The sequence below is a fragment of the Corvus moneduloides genome, chromosome 4 (assembly GCF_009650955.1).
Source record: "Corvus moneduloides isolate bCorMon1 chromosome 4, bCorMon1.pri, whole genome shotgun sequence".
NCBI lineage: Eukaryota > Metazoa > Chordata > Aves > Passeriformes > Corvidae > Corvus > Corvus moneduloides.
The window spans coordinates 19,288,053-19,313,361 of record NC_045479.1 but is presented as its reverse complement, the minus strand read 5'-3'; the positions used below and the strand labels follow the sequence as shown (position 1 = coordinate 19,313,361).

At 35.2% G+C, this 25,309-nt stretch overlaps 2 protein-coding genes across 5 annotated transcripts in view; one reads left to right on the top strand and one right to left on the bottom strand.

Moving 5' to 3' along the window:
• Window positions 1-9,754: 9,754 nt before the first annotated feature.
• Window positions 9,755-10,829, top strand: PMCH (pro-melanin concentrating hormone). Its single transcript, XM_032105802.1, has 2 exons — window positions 9,755-10,059; window positions 10,551-10,829. The coding sequence occupies exons 1-2, from the start codon at window positions 9,808-9,810 to the stop codon at window positions 10,827-10,829; spliced, it is 531 nt and encodes a 176-aa protein (XP_031961693.1). The 5' UTR covers window positions 9,755-9,807.
• A 215-nt stretch (window positions 10,830-11,044) lies between these two features.
• The window catches only part of PARPBP (PARP1 binding protein), a 41,710-nt gene continuing 27,445 nt past the window's right edge, over window positions 11,045-25,309 (bottom strand). For 2 of the 4 annotated variants that reach the window (XM_032107521.1, XM_032107522.1), the window contains exons 8-11: window positions 22,611-22,789; window positions 21,289-21,370; window positions 12,357-12,498; window positions 11,045-11,710 (exon numbers count right to left, since the gene is read on the bottom strand). In XM_032107521.1, the coding sequence (XP_031963412.1) occupies window positions 11,376-11,710; window positions 12,357-12,498; window positions 21,289-21,370; window positions 22,611-22,789 (738 nt within the window). In that variant the 3' untranslated portion in view covers window positions 11,045-11,375. The remainder of the gene's footprint in view (window positions 11,711-12,356; window positions 12,499-21,288; window positions 21,371-22,610; window positions 22,790-25,309) is intronic. The other 2 variants (XM_032107523.1, XM_032107524.1) reach the window with 2 other exon arrangements.

The window sequence follows — 25,309 nt, the reverse complement described above, 5'->3', positions numbered from 1 at the left end:
ATTAAGCACTACAGCTCTCACAAAAATATGTAAAGTTTATGACAATACCTAGCAAAATGTAGAGCTTGATTATTTCTAATGAAAAATTATGTAAAGAACTGCAATTAAGTCATCGGAAGCATGATTTTGCATAATCATCATGTGGAAAATACTGCAGGGATGATCTTATTCAATATAATCAATGTCATATGTAACTGTTTAGCTTTTGTACCCATTTTAGGATGCTGATGATAAACAATTTCCTTACCATTCTAGAAATGTTTGCCTGTTTATGAAAGAAAATTCGACAACAGGAAAAAATCTAGATGATTGCAGTTGACACATATTCCTAACATAAAAACACTGTTGGGTTTTTAGATTATCCATTACTTCATTTACAAAAATACTCAAGAGATTATGTAACCAGAAATAATGGTGCAAGGAGAGTGCCAAAAAAGGTCTAATACGTAATTGAGCTTCAGCAGCAGCTTACTATCAAAATATCATCATAATGGTTTGCTACAATGGTTAGAAACCTTTTTTCTTCTCTTTCAACTTACATATGCAAGGAAGCAAATAAAACAGCTTGGCATCTAATCTGGACATTTTCACCTCTTACCACAGAGCTCTTAACATATTACTCCATGACCTTGAGAACAAAAATATTCAGTTTAAAGACAATATTACATATTATATATAAATCAGAAATAAAGTCAGATTCAGAAGTCAATTATGGCATATTCTTTGTACAAAATTGCCCAGAAGCATAGACCTATACCACATCAGTTAAATTCTCTTTATTTTCTTCAACTTCTGTTTCTATTCATGCTCAGCAACTCCACAGAATGTAATAAATATGAACTTGTTGCACATTCATCAAATATGAAATGAAAAAACAAAAAGCTCTTCACCACTTTCCACCCATGAATATATGGCTAAATATGTGGCACTTCATCATTTCCCACTAACAAATATAATGTTCCCATAGTCAAAAGTCTTGTGTTATATTTTCTGGAATGTTCTATGGCTTTATTAAATATAGTAACAAAATATGTTAATGCAATTACATTTTAAAAGAAACATCATAATAAATGTGTATGAATTAGAACCCACAAATATAAATACTGAGAAGAGTTGTTAATGGTTAAAACTCTTCATGCAGAAAGCAGTGATATTGCAACAGATTTTTTACTTGGAAGACAAAGTACAAGTTTATCACTTCATGTTAAAAATACTTATGCTAAATGTTAAACTAAGACATTCATTCATTAAGTAAATGAACAAGAATAATTTTCACACAAAAGATCAGAAAGAAAACCAAGTCACCCTGATCACTTACAGATCATGTTATTAAACTTGTTTCTACTCACTTTTACACCCTGAAGAAAGTGTTTTTGTTGAAAATTACAGATTATTTGCTAGATGAACTAACAAATCAGGTAGACAATGCAAGTTAAATATACATCTGCTGAAGGAGGAGATATAAATGAAAAGAAAGTTAAACTAAAAGCATACTAATATTTAGGAAAACCTAAATTTAGAGAACATATTCCTCTGCGGTGTAAAAGTGAATTCAGGATTTTAAATTGGGTGAGGTTGGATTGGACCTCATGATCTTCTAGTCCAAGACACTGCTCAAAGCAGAGACACTTCCCTTATGTATGGCCAGTTTGTTTAAAGGCTCCCCAGTTCAATCCTCCTCTACTGAGGAAAGTTCTCACTACTCTGGATGCTCCCTCTGGACTCAGGAGCGTGGGATTCTTACGAATAGAGACTGAGGCAATGCCTACCTTGAGTATCCCAGATTTTCTATATCCTTTGGTGCCCAGCACCCTGCACCCACTCAGCAGCAGACACACATTTTCCAAATTCTTTCCTTTTTTTCTGCCGGTAAAACTGTAGAACTCACTTTTGCCCTTCACATCCCACACCAGCTTCAGTTCCATCTAGTCTTGGCTTTTTCTAAGCCAGTCTCCGCACCCTCAAGGCAGCATTTCTCTCTTGTCTCCTAAGTCCCTACTTCCACATCCTATATGGTTGTGACTGAGCTTTCTTACGAGCTTTGTATCAATTAACACAGGCCTCCCATCAGCTTCCCTTGACATTCAGATGAACAAATCTTGAGTTTAGAGGAGGTGATCCAGCAATTCTGGATCCCCCTTCTCTCCGGAACTATCACATGGGTTTGCCCCAAGCAGAACTCTAACCAAAGCAAAGTTTATTCCTCTGAAATTCAAAGCTGTGACCTTATTTGCCCTGGTCTTTTCTTCCAGGGTCCTGAACACCATTTTACGGTCACTACAGACAAAGCTAAGACAACCTTCATACCCAGTTCCTAATTATTGACACCAGGTCCACTAGAGTGCTTTGCATCATCAGGTCTTCAGTCAGCCTGTGTCAAGGAGTCACCACCAGTGAGCTCCAGATGTCTCCTGGAATGCTTGTGACCTGCTTTGCTGTCCTTGCAGCAGGAAGGAATTTATAGATTTTATGATAAAATCCAATCTTAAAACCTGATTGTTCCTCACCAGAAATTGTCTAACATGTTTATTTAAAATTAATGTTTGCAATTATAGATGGCAACTCTGAGCCAACAGGTAGTGGTCACCAAATCTGATCGTGACTGCATATTAGTAACATCTTAGAAATTGTAAACTAGTCCAACTGAATCCAATCTTAGCAGTTCAGAAATACACCTAAAGGCTGAAAATTCAATAAACACCAATATTTATGCATGAAATCTATGAAATTATTAATAGCTCAAGTTTCCACATATTTTTACTTTGGCATGGGTAAGCAATTGGTAAATGTAATCTCTGCCTCATGTTTTGGTCAAGAAAAGCATTTGTCAAAAACATACATGAGATTTCAAGATTGTACCTACATAATATATCCCTACATAATTCAGACAGTGGTGGGCATGGTTTTTTCCCCCTCAACAGTCCCATTTTGAAGGGCTAGCAGGTTTGCAGTGTGATACAGTGAAAAATGATTCAATACATGGTAAGGAACATTCAGATACTAAGTAGAATGAGACTGGCAAATCACTATAGATCCAGAAAGAACTACTATCCATGCAAAGTAGCAACAAGTCTTCTGGCTGAAGCTGTAATCCTTGTTGGCTCTATTCTTTGCATACATGTAGCACTTTCACTTATAAAAATTATGATCTCGCACAGAACTATCACAAGTACTCAGCTGCCTCACCCCCATATGCAGAGCACAAAGGGCAGGAACCCTTGCTCACTTTGCTCACTTAAAATCACTTACAACTCAATGTCCACAGAAGGCAGTGCCAGTCAAAATGAGAACAGAGTATATGATATGGGAAGTGTGCTGATAACATCTCAGAGGATCAGACATGCTGTCAGCAAATAATTATTCCTTGAATGAGCGTCAATGTGGATGCAACTGTGAATGGCAGACAGCATCCACCAAATTTGTGAGAGAGAATAATTTCAGCTCCAAACAATACTTCTTACCAAAACTTGGCTACTAAATGAATGACCAAGTTGAAGTCATAATGTTTGGCAAAAGTCATTGCAGCAGTACATTTATCAAAGAAGGTAGTTGTTGATTGCCTTTGGGAAAATGACAATATTTTAAATATGAAGTACATAAAACAAGTGTTAAACATAGGGATATCCTAGGCTAACTATTTTAATACATTTCTTGGAAATAACTGAGTCTTATAGAATACAAAACTCTGGCTAAGGTAAACCTTTCATGATCCTATAGCAGTGCAAATGATGATTGATATTTCACTGACAGCAGTGCTATCTTCCATAAAAGCCATCTCTGATTGAAACAGCATTAGATCATAACTAGAATAAGATAATTTGAAAGCAGGTTGGTTTTGCTTCTAATTAAATAATGTCTGGTGTAAGTCTTTACCTTGTGGTATTGTTCTTTGTAGACCTTGATGCTTGTCTGTCCAGTGGACTGCTGCCACAGCTAACAGTCCTGGCGCCAGTGTATATAGACTTGTTCAAAGCCTGCAGAAAGCACTGGATAACAATCCACCCATCTGGATTGTCAACACTAAAGCAGCAGACATCTGCCAGAGTAATTTGGCTGACTCTGACAGGCCCTCATTTATGGGAATTACCAGGCATGCTGGCATAGAGGGATGTAGTATGTCCAGAAACTTAGTTGATTTCTCCTGGACAGCTTCCATCAGAATCTCCAGTGTGACTCCCATTCTGTGCAGGAGCTCTTGAGAGCTTTTATAAGTATCTGGCTGTACTTTTGAGTATCAGTGGTAGCACAGTCTCTTTTGCAGACAAAGGTAATACACAGTAGAAACTGTATGATTAACAGCCTGCAATTTCTCTTCCTCAGAGTCTGTAAGACAGATGTTTCAATCATACACAAAGTTCACATACTTGGGATGAAAAAGACCTGACTGGAATTGATATAACAGAAGCAGGTACAATTTGGTTACATTTCTGGCATGGATAATAAAGAAAATATGTTCAAGGATACGAGATTCACTAAATCATAACGTCACTCCTAGTCCTTGGAAAGCAACCACAAGCATTGCAGTAATTAGGAGAACACAAATTGTAATGTTCTGTACACCATTGTGCTAATACCACATGAGTAGCACCACAGAAGGTTTGGGTTGGAAAGGACCTTAAAGATCATCTAGTTTAACCCCTTGTTTTTAGAGTAAACAGTAGAACAGCCAAAATCACAGACTGGTATGGCAAACCAAAGAGAGAATACCTGGTGGATCTTTTGTAGGTTTTAAATTTTACTTCACAATAACAGAATTAAAAGACAACTGATTCTTTTTCCAGAATGCAGGAGGAAAAACCCAGACCCCACCTTAGGTACATAGCTCAGCTTACCATGTGAAAACTATACTAGAGCATTTCTGTGTGTAAACACCTCTGACTTTTGTGTTTATTTAAAGAATAACTCACAAAATAGCGTATCTCAAAAATGTACCTGACATCCAAAACAGTGTAAAAATATTTCATGGACTCATAATGCAACATTATTGTGCCATAACTACCAAGACTCCAAACAACTGAGGCTTATACTCTATCATGAGAAAAAAGCATTAGTAGAAACAATTCAGATGAAATTCAATTGTACTTAAAAGAGAATGAAATGTAAAAAAAAAAAACAAAAACAAACCAAAAACCTAAGAAAAACAAACAAACCCCCAACAACAACAAAAAAACTTAAATAAAAATTGACATTATTGGGAAAAAAAAAAAAAAACAGCTGACAAACAGTAAATTATTTGGATTTTGACAAAGTGCCAATTTACTGAACACTTGCTCTGTAAAAAAGGAATTGTGGTAGAGTTGGTTTCATTCTTCTTATATCTCCACAACAGCAGCATGTCAACTCTCATCACGCAAATTGACTCAGATGATTCAGCTCAGTAAGAGAACCTGGACTGACATGTGGAACACAACTACATCATCAATAGGATCCATGAACAAAATTGATAATATTCCTTTAACTTAGCCCGACCCCTTTCATACAATAGCAAAGAAAAGAACTGCTGCTCCTCTCAAACACCAGCTGTGGTCAGTCTTAGAATTGCTGTGTACCATCCAGAACACTCACTGCCCTTTAGGGGGCTTCATCCACCAATGGTTCCAGCACCATTGCTAAAGGACTTTCAAGAGTCAACATTTCTAAAAAAGTGTTAGTGCCTTAGTGTTAGTTATGCAAAACAAATTACCTCAGCACTATCAAAACGATATGAACAGTAATGGTGAAGAGTAGAAATCACAGGAATTTTAGCAGGCATGCACTGGAGAGCCAGCTTCAAAGCCTCTCACAGACATCCTGGGCTCAAATGAAGCTCAAAATTGCAGTTGCACCTCCTGCTCTTTTCCTGTATTTTTTTCTTGGCTGAAATCCTCTCATCTGCCTGCAAAGGAAAGAGGCCCTGTCTTTCTTATCCTCTTTATTGTTCTCATAAGGAAGCTCCTGCTGTTGGTTGGTTACAGAACAATTGACTGTGGCTTGTCCACAACAGTTTTGTGGACTTCTCTCAGAAATGCAGATTTTTACATGAAAACAGAATATTTCAGTATCACCTCTGGTTTTTTCCTTAATTAAGATGCTACTACTGCTTGCGGAATCTTCCTTCCTCTTTTCCTCCTTCCACTTTATTGATTAATTGGGCATCATTAACAGACTTACATATGGACAGTTTTGCAAAAGGTCCTTCAGAAGAAGAAACTTAGTTGTTAATTTGTTTTGAACAGTTCAGTTAATTCTAAACATAGCCTATTGGCAAATTATTCCTACAAGAATAGACCATTTTATACAACAAAAATAATTCTAAAAAAGGACAGACACAGTAACCAATATGCTTATCACTAACTTTGCTAGAAGAAACTATGCATAAATTGTTCTCTTCTGCTGCTGCACAATTCCTTAAGAAATATTTACATTTCTATGCACTTCCTGCAAATGAAATTCTGAAATGCCTTTCAAAACAAACAGCAGAAAACATTTTGAAGTCTTTCCAACTATGATATTAATTTATAACACAAACAAATGTAACATTTCATTCTATAAATACACATAACTATAATTCAACAGAGGACTGAAATGGATATCCTGGATCTTGGGCAGAAATTTAGTAAAAGTCATCTCATTTGTGGGGTTTCACCCCCACCCTTTTTTTGTACATTCTCCTGACAAATTTATAGAAGGTAAGTTTAAAGTTCTCCAAATATTTAGAGCTGTGCTTCTGCACAAGTCCAGATCTGTCCTGTTATATGCAGAATTGAGCCTATTTCATGGTAAATCAATTTACTGATTCTAGGTGACTACCAATTCAGCAGGAGGAACAACAACACAGTGCCAGGCATGAGTCTTAATTTCCTACAGTCAATAATGAAGTGTGCTAATTACCTCTTATCTGCCCTGTGAACTGCTGATACACTCTTTCCATTATTAGCACAGAGAATCTCCACTTTAACACCTGCTTGTTGGGTTTGGTGGGAGGGGTTTGGAACTAAAACACTGAGGTATTTAGATAGACTAATACACAAGAAGGGATTAGTATTTTCACAACTCAGACTAAAATACAGCTGTTTGTATAAAATGTACAAGATTCAAACTAAAAATAAAACAAACAAACCAACCTCCACAAATCATCTTTTAAAATCAGAAGTAGCAAGCCACTGGGCAAATTAACATTGACCAATTATTTTTGTGCTATTTTAAGATTCAATAAAATGATTTATTAAGGTTGCTTAAATAGCTTCTTTTGCATTGTGAAGTTTTTCAATTCTGATATTAGAAAATAATTGACTTTATACAATACATACCTGCTTTATTTATTCTTCAGTCAATACTAGGCATTAGGTTCAAGGCTTTGTACATGGCAGTTACAGTAGTTACAAGACTAAATGATACTATTACAATCGTTATGTACCGCATTCCTAGAAGAATTCAAAATGAGTATAAGAGAAATTCCAGGCATGTTATCACCTAGATTTTATTTACTTCCATATACCACAGGAGATTTCAGATGTTAAGAGTTCATATTTTGTTGTAACTAGATGCAAAGTAGAAGCTAGAAGAATTTCTCAAAATAATTGTTATTGTTCTGAAAGCAGTACTGGGTTAATGTTTTCTATTTAAGAATAATAAAAAAAAGTCACAAATAATGGTAAAATATAGAGGCTGATGTATCAGAACATTTTACATTTTTACTAAAATTGAAAGTTGCAGGATGAAGAAATAGAAGTGTAGATATCAGAGTGCTAGGATCCCCCAAGGCATTATGAAGAGCTGTACACAACACACATTGCAAATCTGCAGGTGTACAAATGTTTTCTGCCTGTTCAGAGCAGTTGATAAGTCACTGAATTAATTTACAGACACATGCTCTGGATTTCTTGATAGCCTAGTTAGAAGTTTCTACTCATCACTAGAATCACCTTGGATCTTCAACAAACCTTAAAAATGAATAACTAGTTCAAGAAACAGTAGAAGATCCTGGGGCAAGTACCACAAGTTTGCCCTGACTTCGTATTCTTTCACAGATATCAGCTTGTGTCTCATAGTAGACAATTAGATAGATGCTGTAAATGGACTTTGTGAATGACCCAGGTCAGTTGTACTCATTGTAGCTGTGCTTTGTATTAAATGACAGAGGCATTTGCAAGTGAGCCCCATGTGAGATGCTGCACACTTGTGGGTGCCAGAGCTTCAGAGAAGCAGACGCTCCAGCCATCTACCCAATTACTGGGTTGATAGCTTGTTCTCCAACCTTTAATTGACAGACCAACATATAAGAAGTAAATCTTGCTGCCAACACAGCTCCAAAGCACTCCTCCTGTTCTGCCAAGGCTGAGCTAAATGAAAAGTACCTGGAACAGCATACATGGCTTTTGCTTTATTAATTGAACAAAACTGTACAAATACTTAATGTGAGGGAGAAATACACATTAGCAAACAGAGATTGGATGAGAAGTATTAAACCACGTACAATCAACTCTCAAATTTGTCTCCTCTGTAGCCAGGCAATTAAAGTCAAAGAAAACACTTCAATTGCCCAGAGGCAAGTACAGGCTCTATAGCAAGGAAATGAAAATAATAAGAAGAAACAATTCTGTTTGTGAGAGAGGCTTTGCCCGGAAAGGATTAAATGCACTTTCTTCATTTGGAGAAAAGTGGGCACACCAAAAATTTTCCTTAGTCAAAATTTGCTTAGTCCAGCATGACATTTTCCCATGAAACATCTTACCAAGAAGTTACTTTGGCAAGGTAGGTGGTTTTCCAGGAAGTTAGCAGTGAACAGTGGCGAATTCCCTAGTGCTTTGCCTTGAATGGCAGCATGCTTAGTGTCCTGCACTAACCTAAAGGAAAAAACAAACATGAAGTAGCAGCTAAGAGGCACACAGCCACTGAATGTGTGGTTTCCATCACTGACATTAAGAGATTAACTAAATTTCAGCTGGCCCTATTTGCTTTCCAGATAACGCAAAAAACCCCAAACCAAAACAAACAAAACCAGCCAACAACAAAAAACCCAGACCCAGACAACAACAACAAAATGACAGTATGCAGACACCTCTACCTTTTCTTCCACAGGATAACAGACACATTTCACTTTTTAAATGAAAAACTGAAGTTTAGTTTTCTTTCTACATTCTTAGCAATCATATTTGACTATGTTATATTTCTGGCTGAGAAGAGTCCACTTTCGGTAAGAAAATACAGGCAAACATAGTTAATTAGGAATTAATAAATATTTCTAGCCATTAACTCTGTATAATGCAACTTGACATAATAGACATGAAAATACAAATTAATTATTTCAACTTTAACACGGTAGCAGTCTAAGCTATCATCAAATTTCAAGAATTTCAACTCTTTAGTGAATCCAGTTTTGATCAAAAGAGATGATACATCACACCTTTACAACAATCCTGCTTACTTATGTAGATGAGTTCTTCTTTGTAAATTGCCTTAATCAGAGGTAAGGCTTTATAAACAACACAAATGGACATTACTTTTTCTGGTTTTCTGTGAACTTTGTTATACTAATCCACCAAAAGGAACTAATCTGTTCTAAAAGCATACAAAGAAACAAATTATCCATGACAAAGAAATGTTTTAGTTCTAAACAGCTGGGATTAGATGGATTATTGAAAAGGTTACTCTTTAATATGAGTCATTTTAAAAGAATGAACTCATCAGCCATTGAAGTAGTTTCCATTCAACCTGTAGAATATATAAAGCATGCCATTCCAGAAATGGAAAACAATTATTTACCACTGGAAAAGGTTTCTTAGAATTTGAGAAGTACCAAACCTCTCAAGCGTTAAATAACTAAAAATGTGCATCACATCATACATCCTAATTCTCTCTCTTCTCTCTCTTTTTTCTCAAGGTCTTCTACTCTCTGTTTCAAAATCTCTGCAAGAAGTAGAAGATGAAGATATGTTGCTAGCAGCATTAAATCTAGGAAAAACTCTACGAAATGGAGATAAAACTATGAACAGGGGAGTGATACCTTTGCTGAAGCACTACAAGACTGAAGACAGCACTGTTTTCAATGAAAAGAATGCTGGAAACACGAAGTTTTTGGTGAGTTCAGCTATACATTTTGGCTTAATTGTAAAATTGAAACTCATTTATACCCTTTTAGAAAGCAAGTACAATGATTTAAAGCAATAACCATGTAAATATACAAAAAATATCAGTTTAACATAACATAGTCAAGAAAAAAAATTCAACTCTATGTATCTAATGCCAAGATTCTAAATGCGTAACTTGGACAGTTGAATGAAATCTGATTTTTACCGATAGTAGCCAAAACTTGGAGGATGGGCACGGGGGGAACCTATATTTATATTTGATGCATGTCCCTATATGCAGCAACAGGTTTTTAACTTTGCCAAACATGACACTCACTATTTAATTATGTCCATTAAACCATTTTGGCCAAAGATGTAAAGGAGGCATTACTTTCAAGATATGATCTTGAAACAAAGAATACCTGCACTGTTGAAGTATAAAGTACCAAATGTGAACACAACTCACTTTAAAGATAAACCTCTTGTCTTCCCTCAAAACAGGACAGAGGTTCCAGACATGATTTCTTCAACCATGTTATGCCAAACAACTTAGGTAGAAAACAACTACCTTATCCTGCACTGAAGGGAGCCATGGCTTTTCCAGCTGACACTGAAATTCAAAATATTGAGTCAACACAGGAAAGAGAGACCACAGATGAAGAAAATTCAGCTAAATTCCCTATAGGAAGAAGAGATTTTGACAGTAAATATATTTTATTTTTACACAAAAGATTATTTCATTCTGGTAAATTACAGTGCAATGTCAATATAGCAATTTGATGAAGGTTCATTTAGAACCTCCATGTCTGTAATGATTCAGTGCACAGGGGAGGGAGCGTTTGTTAAATAAATATTTCCAGAGGCCATAAGAATTCTAGTTCTTTGATGATATAAACTTTCAGACTCTTATTTTTTCTCCTGTAGTCCTCAGGTGTATGCTGGGAAGAGTCTATCGACCTTGTTGGCAAGTGTGAAAACTACTGATCTCCACCATATTCTTTGAAGATTAAACATTTTATTCTGAATTTAATGTAATTTGAAGTTACTGAGTGTTAGTGTGGTTGTACATACGCATAAAAAAAAATTTCCCATCAAATTGTAGAGGGATACATAATTCATTACCAAAAATAAGTGTAATTATTAACAATGTATTGTTACTAAAAAATAAAAGACTTCAGCATAATCCAGACTTGTAAGCAGTTGTCTAATACAATACACAAGATACTTTCAATTATTTACATATGAAAGGAAGTAATTCATGAATTTCACCTGTTTTCTTGCAAAATTTTACAACTGTCAACATACCATGTACATGAAAACAAAAACTTAGAGCTGAAAAAAGCGAGTTAATTTTGCCTGACCAGCAATCAACTTATTCTTACTTGCAGTTTTGGTCTGTTTTCTTTTTTTACCAATTTTGCTGTCCAAGTCCTTCTGAGAGCTGTTTGAAGTCTTAAGTCTTTTAGTATTTTTTTGCAAAGATGGTTCACTTTCCTTGTCACAGATTATTTTGTCGTTATTCAAATCCATCTGTTCATTCTCGGAGTTCTTGTTCCTTGGCTGACAACTCAGCTTTCCCATTTCTGTATAACTTCTAGTCTGGTGAACACTTTCAGAAATAGTTCCAAGCACTGGTACATCAAGACATGAATTTGTACCTTCTGTCATGTAAGAATATCAAAAACATATGTGAAGAAATAAAAAGTTACCTGAGAATATACATCCTTTTTCTATAAGGACTACCATGTTATTTTTTTTCTTTTAAATCAAAACTAATGTATTACCAATAAAACTAAGCTACACTGGTCATCGCTATTACATTTGCTATGTGTTCATAAGTGCATTGCCAATTTAAAATTACACTGCTCAAAACATGTGATAACTGACTTAAGGAAGTGGATTTATAACTTTAAGATATTGGAAGAGAGGGTTAAAGGGTATAGAAATTTTATATATTGTATAGTTTATACTGCAGTAAAACAAATTTTCCCCCCAATTAATGGCAAAAATACAGATTTGACTTGGATTACTTTTGTAGAATAACAACAAATATGTCATATATACAACATATATTTTTTTTTACCTCAAGATAGCATCAACAAATTTTTCAAACATTTCTATTTTCAAAGCATTGACATTATAGTTTTATTGCAAAAAGATTTAACTGGCATATGAGACATTGAGAACAATGAGATATTTTTGTTCTTTTTGTTGAAAACATTTATAGTGAGTTCTACTAAAGGCTTTTTGGACAGCATTTAAAATATTACCTATCACATTTATTTATTCAACCCTACCACAGCTTACCTGTGCATTTTCCATCTTTTGAACGTTGCTTTGGTACAGGATGTTTGCAGGTTGGAATTGCATGGGAATGCTGACCACTCATTTCACTCAAATCATTTTTATATGTACAGGCAAACTGGGATTTAATTGAAGACTGCTTCATCTGCAAATACCAATCTGCAATTAGCTTTTATTATTTACAGAAGAGAAAGACAACACCTGCAAAACTAGTAAAATAATAAGCTTTCCCATTCTTCTCACAGAAAAATGGATATGCTCACATTAAAAAAGAAAATTAAGTATTCATTTACAAAGTGTAAGGGCTTTCAAGGATAATCATTTACTATTCTATTAGAAGTCCTAAAATAATTAAAAAATCTCTTCTTCAGCTCTTTCAGAAAGTTACACATTAACTCTCTCAGAGCTCCAGCTTAAAGTTTTCTCTCTTAAGTTAGGCCTTAGTCTTCTGATAGACTCCACTGTTTTGAGTAGGTGTCATAGCTACCACAGTCAATTTCCATACTTCTATAGGTCATCATCTATACTTACACCTGAAAGGGGAATATAAAGTGCTATTTCAGATTTCCCATTTATTCACAAAACAAAGCCATTTCACCATTGAATGCCAATGTCTAACTCCAGATTTGTCAAAGCACACTCATTTAGCTCAAGTCACAGGTAAAATTTCCTCAGCTTATTCTTAAGTTACAGTTTCATATCACCTGAGAATTTCAGGTCAAGCTTTGTACTTCCCATACCATTGATCATAAATGATATAGATTCTGCAAGACAAATTCTGCCCCCACTTTCATCTGAAAGTGCACTGGATTATACAAATTACATTGAAAGATGTAGCACAAAGCAGATAATTACAATACATTTGGATTTTTAGCTAATAATTTTAACACAATAAAGGCAAATTTAAATCAATTCGAGCTGAACAGGTGCAATAGCAAAAACATCAGAGAAAAGAACAAGCAATAAACACTGTTACAAAATAAATATTGCTATACAAATAGATAGCAGGAGTGATTTTGTTGAATAAGAGGTTTACAGCCACTTTTCTGATTAAAAGGTTTGCATTATGCAAGTCTACTTTTCTTCTTAGCACAAGCAAGATTAAAACTCACAGTTCAGATTTGACCCTTAGAAATATAATTTTCTTCTAACTAAAATGCTCAGATTTAGAAGGGAAGAAAATAATGTTTCCAGAAGCTGCCTTTCACAGAGAACTTCATCCACAAAATTCAGTCACAATTTATGCCACTTTCATCACATCCTGCTTTCACACACATACATAACAGACTCAAGCTTATCACTGACATGCAATCTAGTTATCTCTTCATGGTACTGCTGTTGGCCAGGTGAACACACTGGTCTATTTGGAAAAAAAATATCCCATTGATTTACAGAAACATAGTTGTTCTTTCTGGTTTAATATGCCTGGACATACATGGTTTTACTTTAATCCTCAGTATTCCCTTCAGGAGTCAAAAAGGCCAAATTTTCCCTGTTGTCCATCATTCTTAAACTTCAATTTATCTGGGCCAGATTACAGACTGAGACAACATGGAAAGAAAAGCAGATTTAACAGGGCAAACTAGCAAGCCTGACTCTCAACAACTCAAATCTCTTTCAAGTGTTAATCTACTTTGTACTTAAAATATTTACCACAAAATAAGACTATATACATAGACATTTCAAGGTTTGTGTGCTTCAAGATTAAGCCTCAGCTCACTGACTCTAAGTAGAATCATAGAATATGCTGAGCTGGAAGGGACCCACAAGGATCATCGAGTCCAACCCCTGGCCTTGCACAGGACAGCCCCAAGAATCACACCATGTGCCAGAGAGCATTATCCAAAGACTTCTTGAACTCTGTCAAGCCTGGTGCTGTCACCACTGCACTGGGAGCCCGTTCCAGTGCCCAGTCAACATTCAGGTGAACATCATTTTCCTAATATCCAACCTAACCCCCTTAAAAAGCTTCATGCCATTCCCTCATGTCCTATTGCTGGTCACCTGAGAGATCAGTATCTGCACCTCTTCTTCCCCTTGTGAGGAAGCTGTAGACTGTATGTCATTAACTTTATACTCTTTTCAGAAAGTGTTTTGAAGTATAGAGCAGCTGTCTAGTTTAAATTTAATCAACATCATATTGTACAATTACAATATTAAGAAAATAAAGGGTTGCATCTCCTTTAAGCTTCAGGTTACTGTAATATGAATGAAAATATTTTCCAGTACTTGATATGTTTCTGAAAAACTTCATCTAAATCCTTTAAAAATTCCTCAATTCTCAATTATTGTTCAATAAATGAGACACATCAAAAATTATGCAATACCTTGAACAGCTTTCTATCACATTCATATTGCAAGAGGCAAATAAGCTACAATTTTGCTAAGCTGATGAATCTGTAATAAATACAGCATTAAAAACAATTTGAGCAAGAAAGTCTGATAGCTACCATTCTATAACCAACAATAAATGCAGTTATTTTTTTATGAACAACAGTGTTTCTTTTTTACCACTCCCATCTGACACTTCACTAATTCAGTTTGTAGGGACAGAAGATGTGGAGTCAAAGGACAGAAGTCAAGCTCAAATACTGAAAAACAGCATAAACTCATCTGTGTTTCAACTTCACTGAAGCTTGAAATGTGTCTGTATTGCATCACCTACCATTCAGGCATTTGCAAACAGTACACAAACCTCTACCAAACCAGACTGTTGATGCTAGAAGTAATCTAGGGGGCATATATATAGTGTAAGACAACTTGTTGAAGCAGTCAAACATTTCAACTAGTCTGGGAATGTATATTCACTAGTATAAAGAACTGTATTACATTGGGTGAAGTAGCAATAAGCAAATTTTAACAGCCTGAAGGCAGCACAAAGGATCACAAGTCTAGCGCTGAATTAGGAAGTAGAGCTTCACTGGAATGTTTTTAAGAAGAAAGATCAACCTAAAATTTACTTGAAGCACACAATGAAGCCTGTCAACAGCTTGAAAAAGCTCTCAGGAAAAGAGCTCTTAGAGTTCTTTTAAATTAAATTCCATAAAATTCACTGCTTTAAGAGCACCACTCCAGTGACCCACAGCTCAGGGAGAGAAAAAAGGTTGGGCGATCACTTTGCTAACTGAGTAGCTGCACACGAAGGGCATACAACAAACGCAGCCTTACTATGCCCCCTTCCCTCTTCAAAAGCAAGTGGGATGTTGCTCTTATTCCCATAAGAAGAAAGAAATTCTGCTTCATTTCAGAAAAAAAAAAAGGTTCACTGTTTTCACTCTTCAGCTGCAAGAAGGTAGGAGAGAATTACAACTGGTTCAGCATAAGTAGGTCAATCAGAAGTCCTAATAAGCAGATAAAGCAGTACATTCTCCCACCTTGACATCTGTATCTCGAGAAATTTTTCAGTTGGTCAAGATGCCCATATAAAACATTCACTTTTATGTGAAATATTAATGGTGCATGCTCTATTTATTTCTAAAAGTCAGATTATAATCTGTTCCAGATCTCCTTCCAGCATCTGCATACAGACAGTACTGCCAATATTTAGTCACTAAGAATGTTGAGATTTGGTTTTTATACACTGGAATGGCATAATAGAATTTGAAAACCTACATCAGTAACAACAAACACATGTTTTTATTTTCTAGCCAAACAACTAGAGTACTATCTGGAAGAAAAGAAGAGATAAAAAGAAATTTATTTTCTCCACCTTTACCCTTTTCCTTTTAGAAAAAAAATCTTCAAGGAAAGTTGAAAGAAGGAGTTGAAAAAGGGAAGAGAGTACCAAGGGAAGAGTAACAAAACAATAAATGATCTTTCCCAAACCCATGGCATGTTATTAAAAAAATATTCTGGATAGCTCAGGTAGTGGCAAGCTTTTATTGTATTGAAACAATCACTTTTTTTTTTAGTGTGATATTATACCAGCCTTTTGCTATCCCAAAATAACCTGCTACTGTTTTGAGAACACAAACCTCAAATCACCTAATTATTGGCTTTCAAACAAAACTCACAGCTATGGATCCTAAATAAAGTAGTTTAGGGGTTTTGTAGAAATAAAAAATGGTATTTTCTACACAAATGTGGTTTATCAACCGACACCAAGTCTTTCTTCAGATTTTGTACTGAACTTAAAACCTTTTCCTTCCCTTCACTTCTCTAATAAACTATCAGTCAATTTTGGTGTTCTCCTTAATTATACTCTCCTTAATTATATGTAATTATACTTTGGAAATAAATATTTCTTGCAACGACAGATGAGACTACTACCTGAAGAAGATTGTTTTCTTTATTACTATGACTCTTCTGTTCACAATTACAGTGGGCATACAAGAAAACTCTTGGTAACTTCCTGTTCATAGTTTTCCAAGTCACAGTTTATTTGTACTGGAATCACAAACAGGCAAAACAATTCTCTCAAGTAACAGCATTTAGAGAACTAAGCAATGAAAAATAACAGCAGTGCATGAAGCTAGATATTAAGTCATTTTATAGAGACATGAAAAAGTCACATGAGAAAGGCAGACCAGGATTTTTGCTTTGTGGAGCTTTTTTCTTGGAAGGATTTCTATACACAGTAAAATTACAATGAACTTCAAGCATGCCAAGATTTGTTAGAGTTCTTAAGCCACAAATTCTTCTTAAAACTAAAACTGCAGCTATGTTCCCAATTGGAGGGAAATAGTGCCTCATATAGGAAAGGTTGTCTCCGGTTACATTAAGAAAAAAAACACACCAAACTACCGAAAGTTCTTGCAGCTGTTTCAGGGTAAGTCTCTTAACAATACAGCAGGATTTCTAAAACAAAATATTAAAAGGCTAAAATAATCTTAACTTTACAAAAAAATATCTGTTACACTCTCATATATTGCATGCTTACAGCCTAATAACTTTGGTTTATCTCTTCTTAACTCCTAAAGTTCTCAGCTTCACTCATTAGTGAAATCCCATTAGTTCAGGAACAGTACTTCACCTACAACTTGAAAGTCTCATTAATATTTTGCAGTGCAGAGAAAGATGAAAGTCTTATTATGCAACATTTTTGTTGTCCTAAGTTGCTCTTCAGCCTAAACAAAGCAGGTTATTGTAACAGCCTGTTCATTCCCCTCTCACACCACTAAGCAGGGTTTTAACAATGCATTGAAATCAATAAAATAACTAGTCGAAGAAACAGGGTATCTACTCATTTCATAGAAATAGAAATATGATTCAAAAAAGCAGACATAAGGCTGGACAAACCCTTTTCAGATAAAATAATTTTCTCCTGTCCAATTAAGCTTCTTACATATTTCTGTAAAGCAGAGGAGTGGTAAGGACAGCTGACAAGAGACATAACTTAATACGTGTTCCACAGACCTTTCTGAATTAAAGACTCCTTCTACAAAATAGCATTCACCAGAAGACACTTCACTTAAGCAATAGATAAACTTGAAACTAAATTGTCTCCCAAAGCAAGACCAAGTTTCATATCGTTATTCTTACCTACTTCTGCTAGAGGAAATGAAACAATACAACATGCTTGTTCCCCAGACTTCTTTCTCATCAAGCAATACAAGCAACACTTTTGCTTGTGAACAAATGCCATTATAGCTAGGTGATCTTTCTGTGTTTCTTCCAGTATTTAATGAGGATTGAGAGACAAAAAATATTTCTTTGTCATTCACTGTTGCCAGGAGTTTGTTTTGGCACAACAGAAATATCCACAAGATTTATTTTATTTCTGAACACCAATTGCAGTTCATAGATACCTGTTTACTTTATCCACTGTCCTTATTTTTAGATACTAAAACACACACGTGTGATGATGTATCCTAGGTCCAAATATCATCAAACTGCATTCCTCCACACAATTCCACAGAAGCTGAGAGATCAGTTCCTCTTAAGGAAAGAGAGGGCACAACAGCTTTTTTTTCTCTCTTACTTTTTTACAAATTTATTTTTAATTCAGGTGTTTCTCTTTTTTCTTTCTAGATTTTACTGAATTTCTTCATTTAACATACATATTGATGGGACTCAGCATACAGCCAAACTAATCACCACTACTGTGTTTTTCATCCCTTCTCAAATATCATGGAAAAGGTAACTTTTATGGGACAAGTCCTAATGAAACATCATTAATTTATACTATAGACTAACCACCTAACACCTATCAGAGGCAGCATGGTAAAAAGGTCCTTCGGGCAACTTTTTTGAACTAAAGCTACCATCACATATATGGCAAAAGCAACTTCGCTGAAGGATCACAGATATTGAGAAGAAACATCATATTGCTATTCCCTTATTCAAAAAGCAAATATCTGGTACCTCTTTGGAATCAATTCCTAACATGAGTGCAGTATGCATAACAAAATTTTTAACTGTGAATTTTACAAGCAACCTGTACACATTTCAAGATGGTTGCATGGAATAACAATGGAGACTGACACTCACTGTAAGAAGGTGGCAACTATTACTACAGTACTTGAGATCTGCAGTCATGGACAAGGAATTCTTTGTGCTATGTGCCATACAGTAAGGACCAAACAAAAATTATTTCTACCAAGAGACATTACAATCCTAGACAAGAAATATATGGATTCATAGAGAAAGGAACTGAAATGAGTCACTGTAGTGGGCATTTATCTCAACAAAAAGCACTACTAAGGTTTGGGGAAAGGTTGATTTAAAGGTACTGAAAAAGGTTTGAAAGGAGTTTAATGAGTTCTGCAGATAGCTATAGGAAATCCCTTCAGCCATAAGAAACCGTGTAAAAGACAGCTAAAAGGATTCATCTGAAAATTAACAAATGAACAACAAAGACTGGTATTGCAGGCTGAATATAAGCAAGGACAGAGCAAAGCAGCAAATCAGAAAAAAATCACTGGATTCAGACAGGCTAAAACAAGTAGTTTATATGTACCACAACTTAAATGAACAGACTGAGATGCGAACAGTAGGATAGCATCTAGTGTCTAATCACTTTGATAAGAATTTTTTGGATAGCAATCTCAGTGAAGAAAGGTAGGCGAAAGTTGCAACTACCAAATCCAAGAAAAACACACAGCAGCACTTCAAAAAGTAAAATGGACACCTAATAAGTTACACTTGAGTAGACACAGAGACAGAAAAAAATTCCAGAAGTGTCGTGGAGTGAAAATATAACACATACAATACCTAACATGTACAGTACCTTCTTCAGTGTTAAATATACCAGGAAAGACAGACTTACCACCTCAAGATCAAGAGCTGGCTATCCACAGAATAGTATAGAATTGACAAAAGATGTCAGTTTTGACACAAGAACACTAAGGTCACTCTAGATCTGTGAATTGTTGATAGCTGAAGTTGTTTGTAGATGTATGCAGCCACAAAGAAAGTACAGAAAGAGAAGAGAAAGATAGGGGACTTAATTTCTTCATAACAAAAAAAAAAAGAATATGGAGGAGTAGAAACATGCAAATTAAACTGTAGAAATTGTTAGAAAACTAGAGAGAAAAAACCCAAAAATAACATGAAAGATCAACATTTTAAGAAAGAAGTAGGATTTTATATGAGAGGGTGGAATTCAAATATGAATGGCAGAGAACTGAGTTTTAGTTATAGAAGTCAGCAGTTGTTTGGCACCAACCATTTTAGTTGACTCATATTTTTGCTTGTTTCTGTCAAAAACTTGTCAAACCAGCAAATGTCTCAAATGTGACAGGTAATTACTTTTAGATAATAATTTTTGCACTTTGATACTGAACACAGCTCTTGCATCCAATTACAAAACTTCCATTAATATAAGGGAATGATGTATCTCAACATTTTATGCACACACCATGATACGTTTTTGCTATTTGATGAGTAAAGCTGCAATTTAAATATGTTGTTTACATAAAATTAGAGAAGAGCCTTTGTCAATTTTTCATAATTTGCCTATGAGTTTTAAACTAAATTTCACCCTAATTAGTGCATGTATCCAAAATGCCCATCATTGATCCAATCCACAAAAAAGGACTCAGAATGAAGTTGGAGCATATTTAAAATGCATGCTGAAAACACTGACAGTGCTATTCATTTTAATGTCTTTCTACTTCTTAGGCATGCACTGTGTGTTCAAGCTTATCTAGTGTCCAGTGACAGAAAGATATTTTCCATTGTGCTGTTCTAGAACCAGTTCTGATGACTTAAAACACCTCTTCCTTATATACTAATTAGATTTGTGTTTTTACATATTGTCAGGACAAAGTTTGCAAAAAACATTATGCCACTACTTTTATTTAGCTTTCTGTTGAAATACAGCAGAAGACAAACTCTGCTTCCATCCATAGTCTCAACATTCAAGTCTAGCAATTTTAAGGAGAAATACTATGTAAAATGAAGTACACTGAAAGACAGCAGTTTTCAGAAATATTGTTCTTTTGAATAGAGCCCCTCACAATACCAACACGCTCTTGTAAAGTTCCATTTCATCTACAAAAAGCAAACATTAGCATCTTTATTTTACTGTTCACAAAGCAATGTTATGGAAATGTCCTCAGATTGATACAAACAAAAAGCATCAAAAGAAAAAAAGCATTGAAAATGTCATTATTACACCTTTTCAATGTCTGTTTTATCAAAACTAAAATCAGGTGAGAGTATTCAGTTTTCTCTGTTTTCAGATAGCTTGGTTTATTTCTATGGTCCTGAAATACACAGATAGGTAAATGAACAGAGAGATTAACCCACTAAGAAATCTTCATTAGGAAGTACTTTCAAGTTTAAAGCCTCTTTTTTCTGGAGTTTTAGATATTTCTATTCATATTACAGTACTGCTCTAGTTGGGCCAATTACTGCAAGTTAATCACAATTACATTTCTTCAGCTATGGGATAAAAATCTCAAATATCTGGCTGAAATGTAATGCTGCTATTTTTATTTTATCACTATTATTACAATGCCTCTATAGTGGCATAGCAATTACTACAGAGTACCTTAATTACTTTTTCATCCATAGATTTCAGAATACGTTGTCTAAGAGGTTTTGGAGAAGATCCATCGGATCGTGCCGGAGAGCTACATTAAAAAGAGATAAGTATTTAGAACATGTAAAAGCAATTAGTTAATAAAAGTTTTTGCCATACCAAGTTCCTCAGAAACAGGAAGGCAAATATCTTCACTCTCCAAGCTTTACTTTGATTTCTACCTTCCTAAAGAACCACGTACATTGTGACAACTGAAGAGAGCATAAAGAAACCAAACCAACAGTTCCAATTTCTGGTACTCATTTTGCAGTATATTTCCAATACTGTAGCTCTGCAGACACAGTATTATTAGTAGTAGTAATGCTGGTGATGAACTTCTAAGCCACCATTCTACTTACACCCCCATGAACAGCATCAGATTGATATTCAGTATAATTTTCCTCCTATTTGCAGACTTCTCAATAGAAATATTCACACAAAATGTTTCCACTCTTACATGCTATTATGTAACTAGTTATGTACATCAACGAAAAAATTTGATGCTTATGATGAAAAAAAATTAATTATACACATAAAGGGGGATTTTTTGGTCTTACAATAAGAACTAAGCTATGCTTTCGTAAATGATTACTTCTCTCTTTAAGCTCATGGCAGATCAATGTGCATATGAGGACAGGTTTTTCATTAATAATTCATTCTTTATTTACCTCAATTCATCCAATTTTTTTCATAAATAAAATTTGGTTTCTTTAGTTTGCTCTTTATTTTATTTCTAATTGTCTGTGGTGCAAAATTTGTGCCAGCCTTGCAATGGTTCTCCTATTTTAATTGCCAAAATATGTAGCTTCAAAATAGCTTCATCATGTTACTGTCTACACTATTGTTCTGGTTCATGAATCCTCTTTTTAACCCATAGTGTCAAAATTCTTAGCATCCTGTTCTTTCAACAACTGAAGATTCCTCAGGACCAGTGACCAAATAAATCATCACTGCTTCTTCAGTGCATGGATAGGGGAGTTTCCTTGTCAGTGCCCAGAGAAATGGGTTTTCAAGAGTCCTTCATAAAGTCTGCGTGGCCCAGAAATGTACACTCTCAAAAAGTCCATGCTACAAAAGTATCTTGAAGATACAGAAAATGCAAATGAAGACTTAGAAAACCCTTGAAAACTCAAAACTGTTCTAAAATTGCTTTCCTTTTACACCTAATCTCACAGCAGACAGCACTGTGTTTATTTGCTTCGTCTAAGTAACATCAATGCTTTGTTAGACACTCAGATCCCTTAAAAAATCCAAACAAACTAACAGAACAAAAGCAACCTCCTAAAACTCACCTGAAAAGTGTCAAAACAGAGGTGATACCAAATAAATTTAAACTTTCATTGTCACATAACAGATCCGCTTTGTTCTGGGTAGGAGGACTGACAGCTTCTTCATCCAGAAGAACTAGCAAGACCTTTACAGTATCTCTGCCACAATATGCAGTGCCATGATTTATGGAATGCAATTTTGGCTGCAAGTAAATAAAAAGGAACATAAAATGGCAAAGTTCAACAAGCCAGGCCAATAGCTCACCTCCAAAATCAATCCACATCAGCACAACATGTGAGAACCCCCTCTTCCCTTTTCCAGTAAGCATTTATGGGGAACTTCTCCATGGGAAAGTTTCTCATCCCAAGCAATTAGTAGAGTTTAGATCACTTCCAGCTACAGGTATACACTGATGAGTAAGTCACATAGAAAAATATACAAATCTATGCTGAAACTGTGCAGCAGAAATGAGCATTCTATGTTCTGGTACACAAACACTTTCTGGTGAAGTCCAACCAGTCTGACAAACAATCTGCTAAAGCTGTTGGTTAAAAGCAAGATTTCCATCAAGATTTGACAACAGAGGTACTTGGCACAATTTCCTGTTGTTTGGGTGAGTTCCTCATGATTTTCCCCAAGAATAAAGAATTCCTTAAAGAAAAAACCAATCCACATCTGGAAGTGCTCAATACAACAGTCAGCAGTACAGATGGAGAAATCCAGAGCCACTGTGGGACTTTACAAATTGAAAGTTTGCTGTAATTTTCTTTAAAGGTACTAGGAATTCCATGGAGAAATTTAGGGCTTAATACACAGTGGTAGTTTTAAAAAACTATAGGCTCTCTTATTTACTAATACACAGAAACATTGAATGCCCTGACTTTATTCTGAAGGGCAAGACAAGCAATGAACTGCATTTATCTAATCAGTTAACTGCTTTTAAACACAGTCTTGAAAAGATCAAATTCTATTTTTCTCTCTATTTGATTACATCAATTAGTGTATGTAGCTTTCAAGAAACCATAGCAACACATGTCAGTCAGCTACTATAAGTTATAATCAATAGCTAGAAATAGCAATTACAGAAATGGCTGTTACTTGGCTTTACAGAATTGGCCTATTTCAGTACCATTTAATTTCCTCAAATTTTATTCTGAGTCTCTTCAGTCATTACATCACCATAACATAGATTAAATGTCATGTGTGCCATTGTGAATTTATCTTAATGAAAAAAGTAAAAATTTGGCATCATCTTGACTGATGATACACAAAGGAAAAAAATCTTTAGAAATAACTCAGAAATCTCAAGTACTACAACATCAGAGACTCAACTCTGTGTACTAACCATGGACGAAAGTCCAGGGCAAAATAAGAATTCCAGGTAAGACAACAAAAAGATCTCGGAAAGACAAAAAAAAAATCTTGTTTATAAATAAGCTTAAAATTACAAATCAAAATTTTTTTTAAAATAAAATAGTTGCCCAGTCTTTCAAGAGTAGTGACCATTAGCTACTCCAGACTAGTCTGCTTAGTTGCATCCAGAAACACCAGCCAGATTCCATTTACTGCAGTAATTTTCTTAGGAAGAAATTAATCATAATTCCTATTAGTCACTCATGCAGGCTTCAACACAAAGTAGTGCTTCCTGCTGCATAAAGTAATAACTTTTCCTGGAGCTCTAGATTCTTATAAACCAGGTATTTGCAGGAAAACTGAGCAATGATGGAAGAAAACTGCCACTGCCAGGAGAAAAGCAAATATTTTTCTAATAAAGTTACTCTTTTCAGGTACATTTTATGAGGAAACAGCCTTACTGGGAGCTAGTGGAGGTATAATTTTTGCCTCCATACTTATTTTAAATTTGCACTCAAAGAAATGATTCAATCTCTTACATAGGAAAAAAACCCTAACATCCTATTGAACCAGAACTTATACTGAATTTAGATTTTTTCTGAAAAATTATAGCATCATGGGGTTACTCTATTAAGTGAAATCAAAACCAAACCTCCAAGATCTATGTAAAAATCTGAACAAAGCATTAATCTTTGCTGTCCTGAGATCTTAATAGAACAATACAGATGTTCTAATTTTTTATAGAGTTCAAATTAATTTGGAAAACTTATGGGACCTTTTCAATTTTGCTTTCTTTTTCCATTACAAATGGCAACCTATCCCTCTATATGTTTAGTAAAATGTTCTTCCACACCAAGGTCCATTTGATATCACTATCTTAACATTTTTCTAAGTTCCCTTTTCCACCCCTCATCTCTGTGAATCATCTGTTTAAGGATAATTGTTAAAATAGACCTTCATCACAATCTTCACAGACTTCATTTACATCAACAAAAAGAATTCCCCACACCAAAACCAAAATAACAAACAATGCTGACAAAGGCAAGCAATTTACACATATTCTATCTCTCATCCCTTCACAATTAAAAAAAAAATAAGTTTCCTCACACTTAGTCTGTTCTCTATGAATGTTCAGTCTACATTTTGGTCGTTACCTCTCTCAACTACTGTCCTTATCTCTAATTCCTCAGGCCCCACAAAGGGCTGCAGTGGTTGACCCTAGTTAGCTGCCAGGTGCTCGCCAAGCTGCTCTGTCCTTCCTCCTCCTAAATAGGACAGGAAGTGAAAAAATGTTGAAAAAAAGCTCATGGGGCCAAAATGAGGACAGGTTGTTCACTTACCAATTACCACCATAGGCAAAACAAACTTG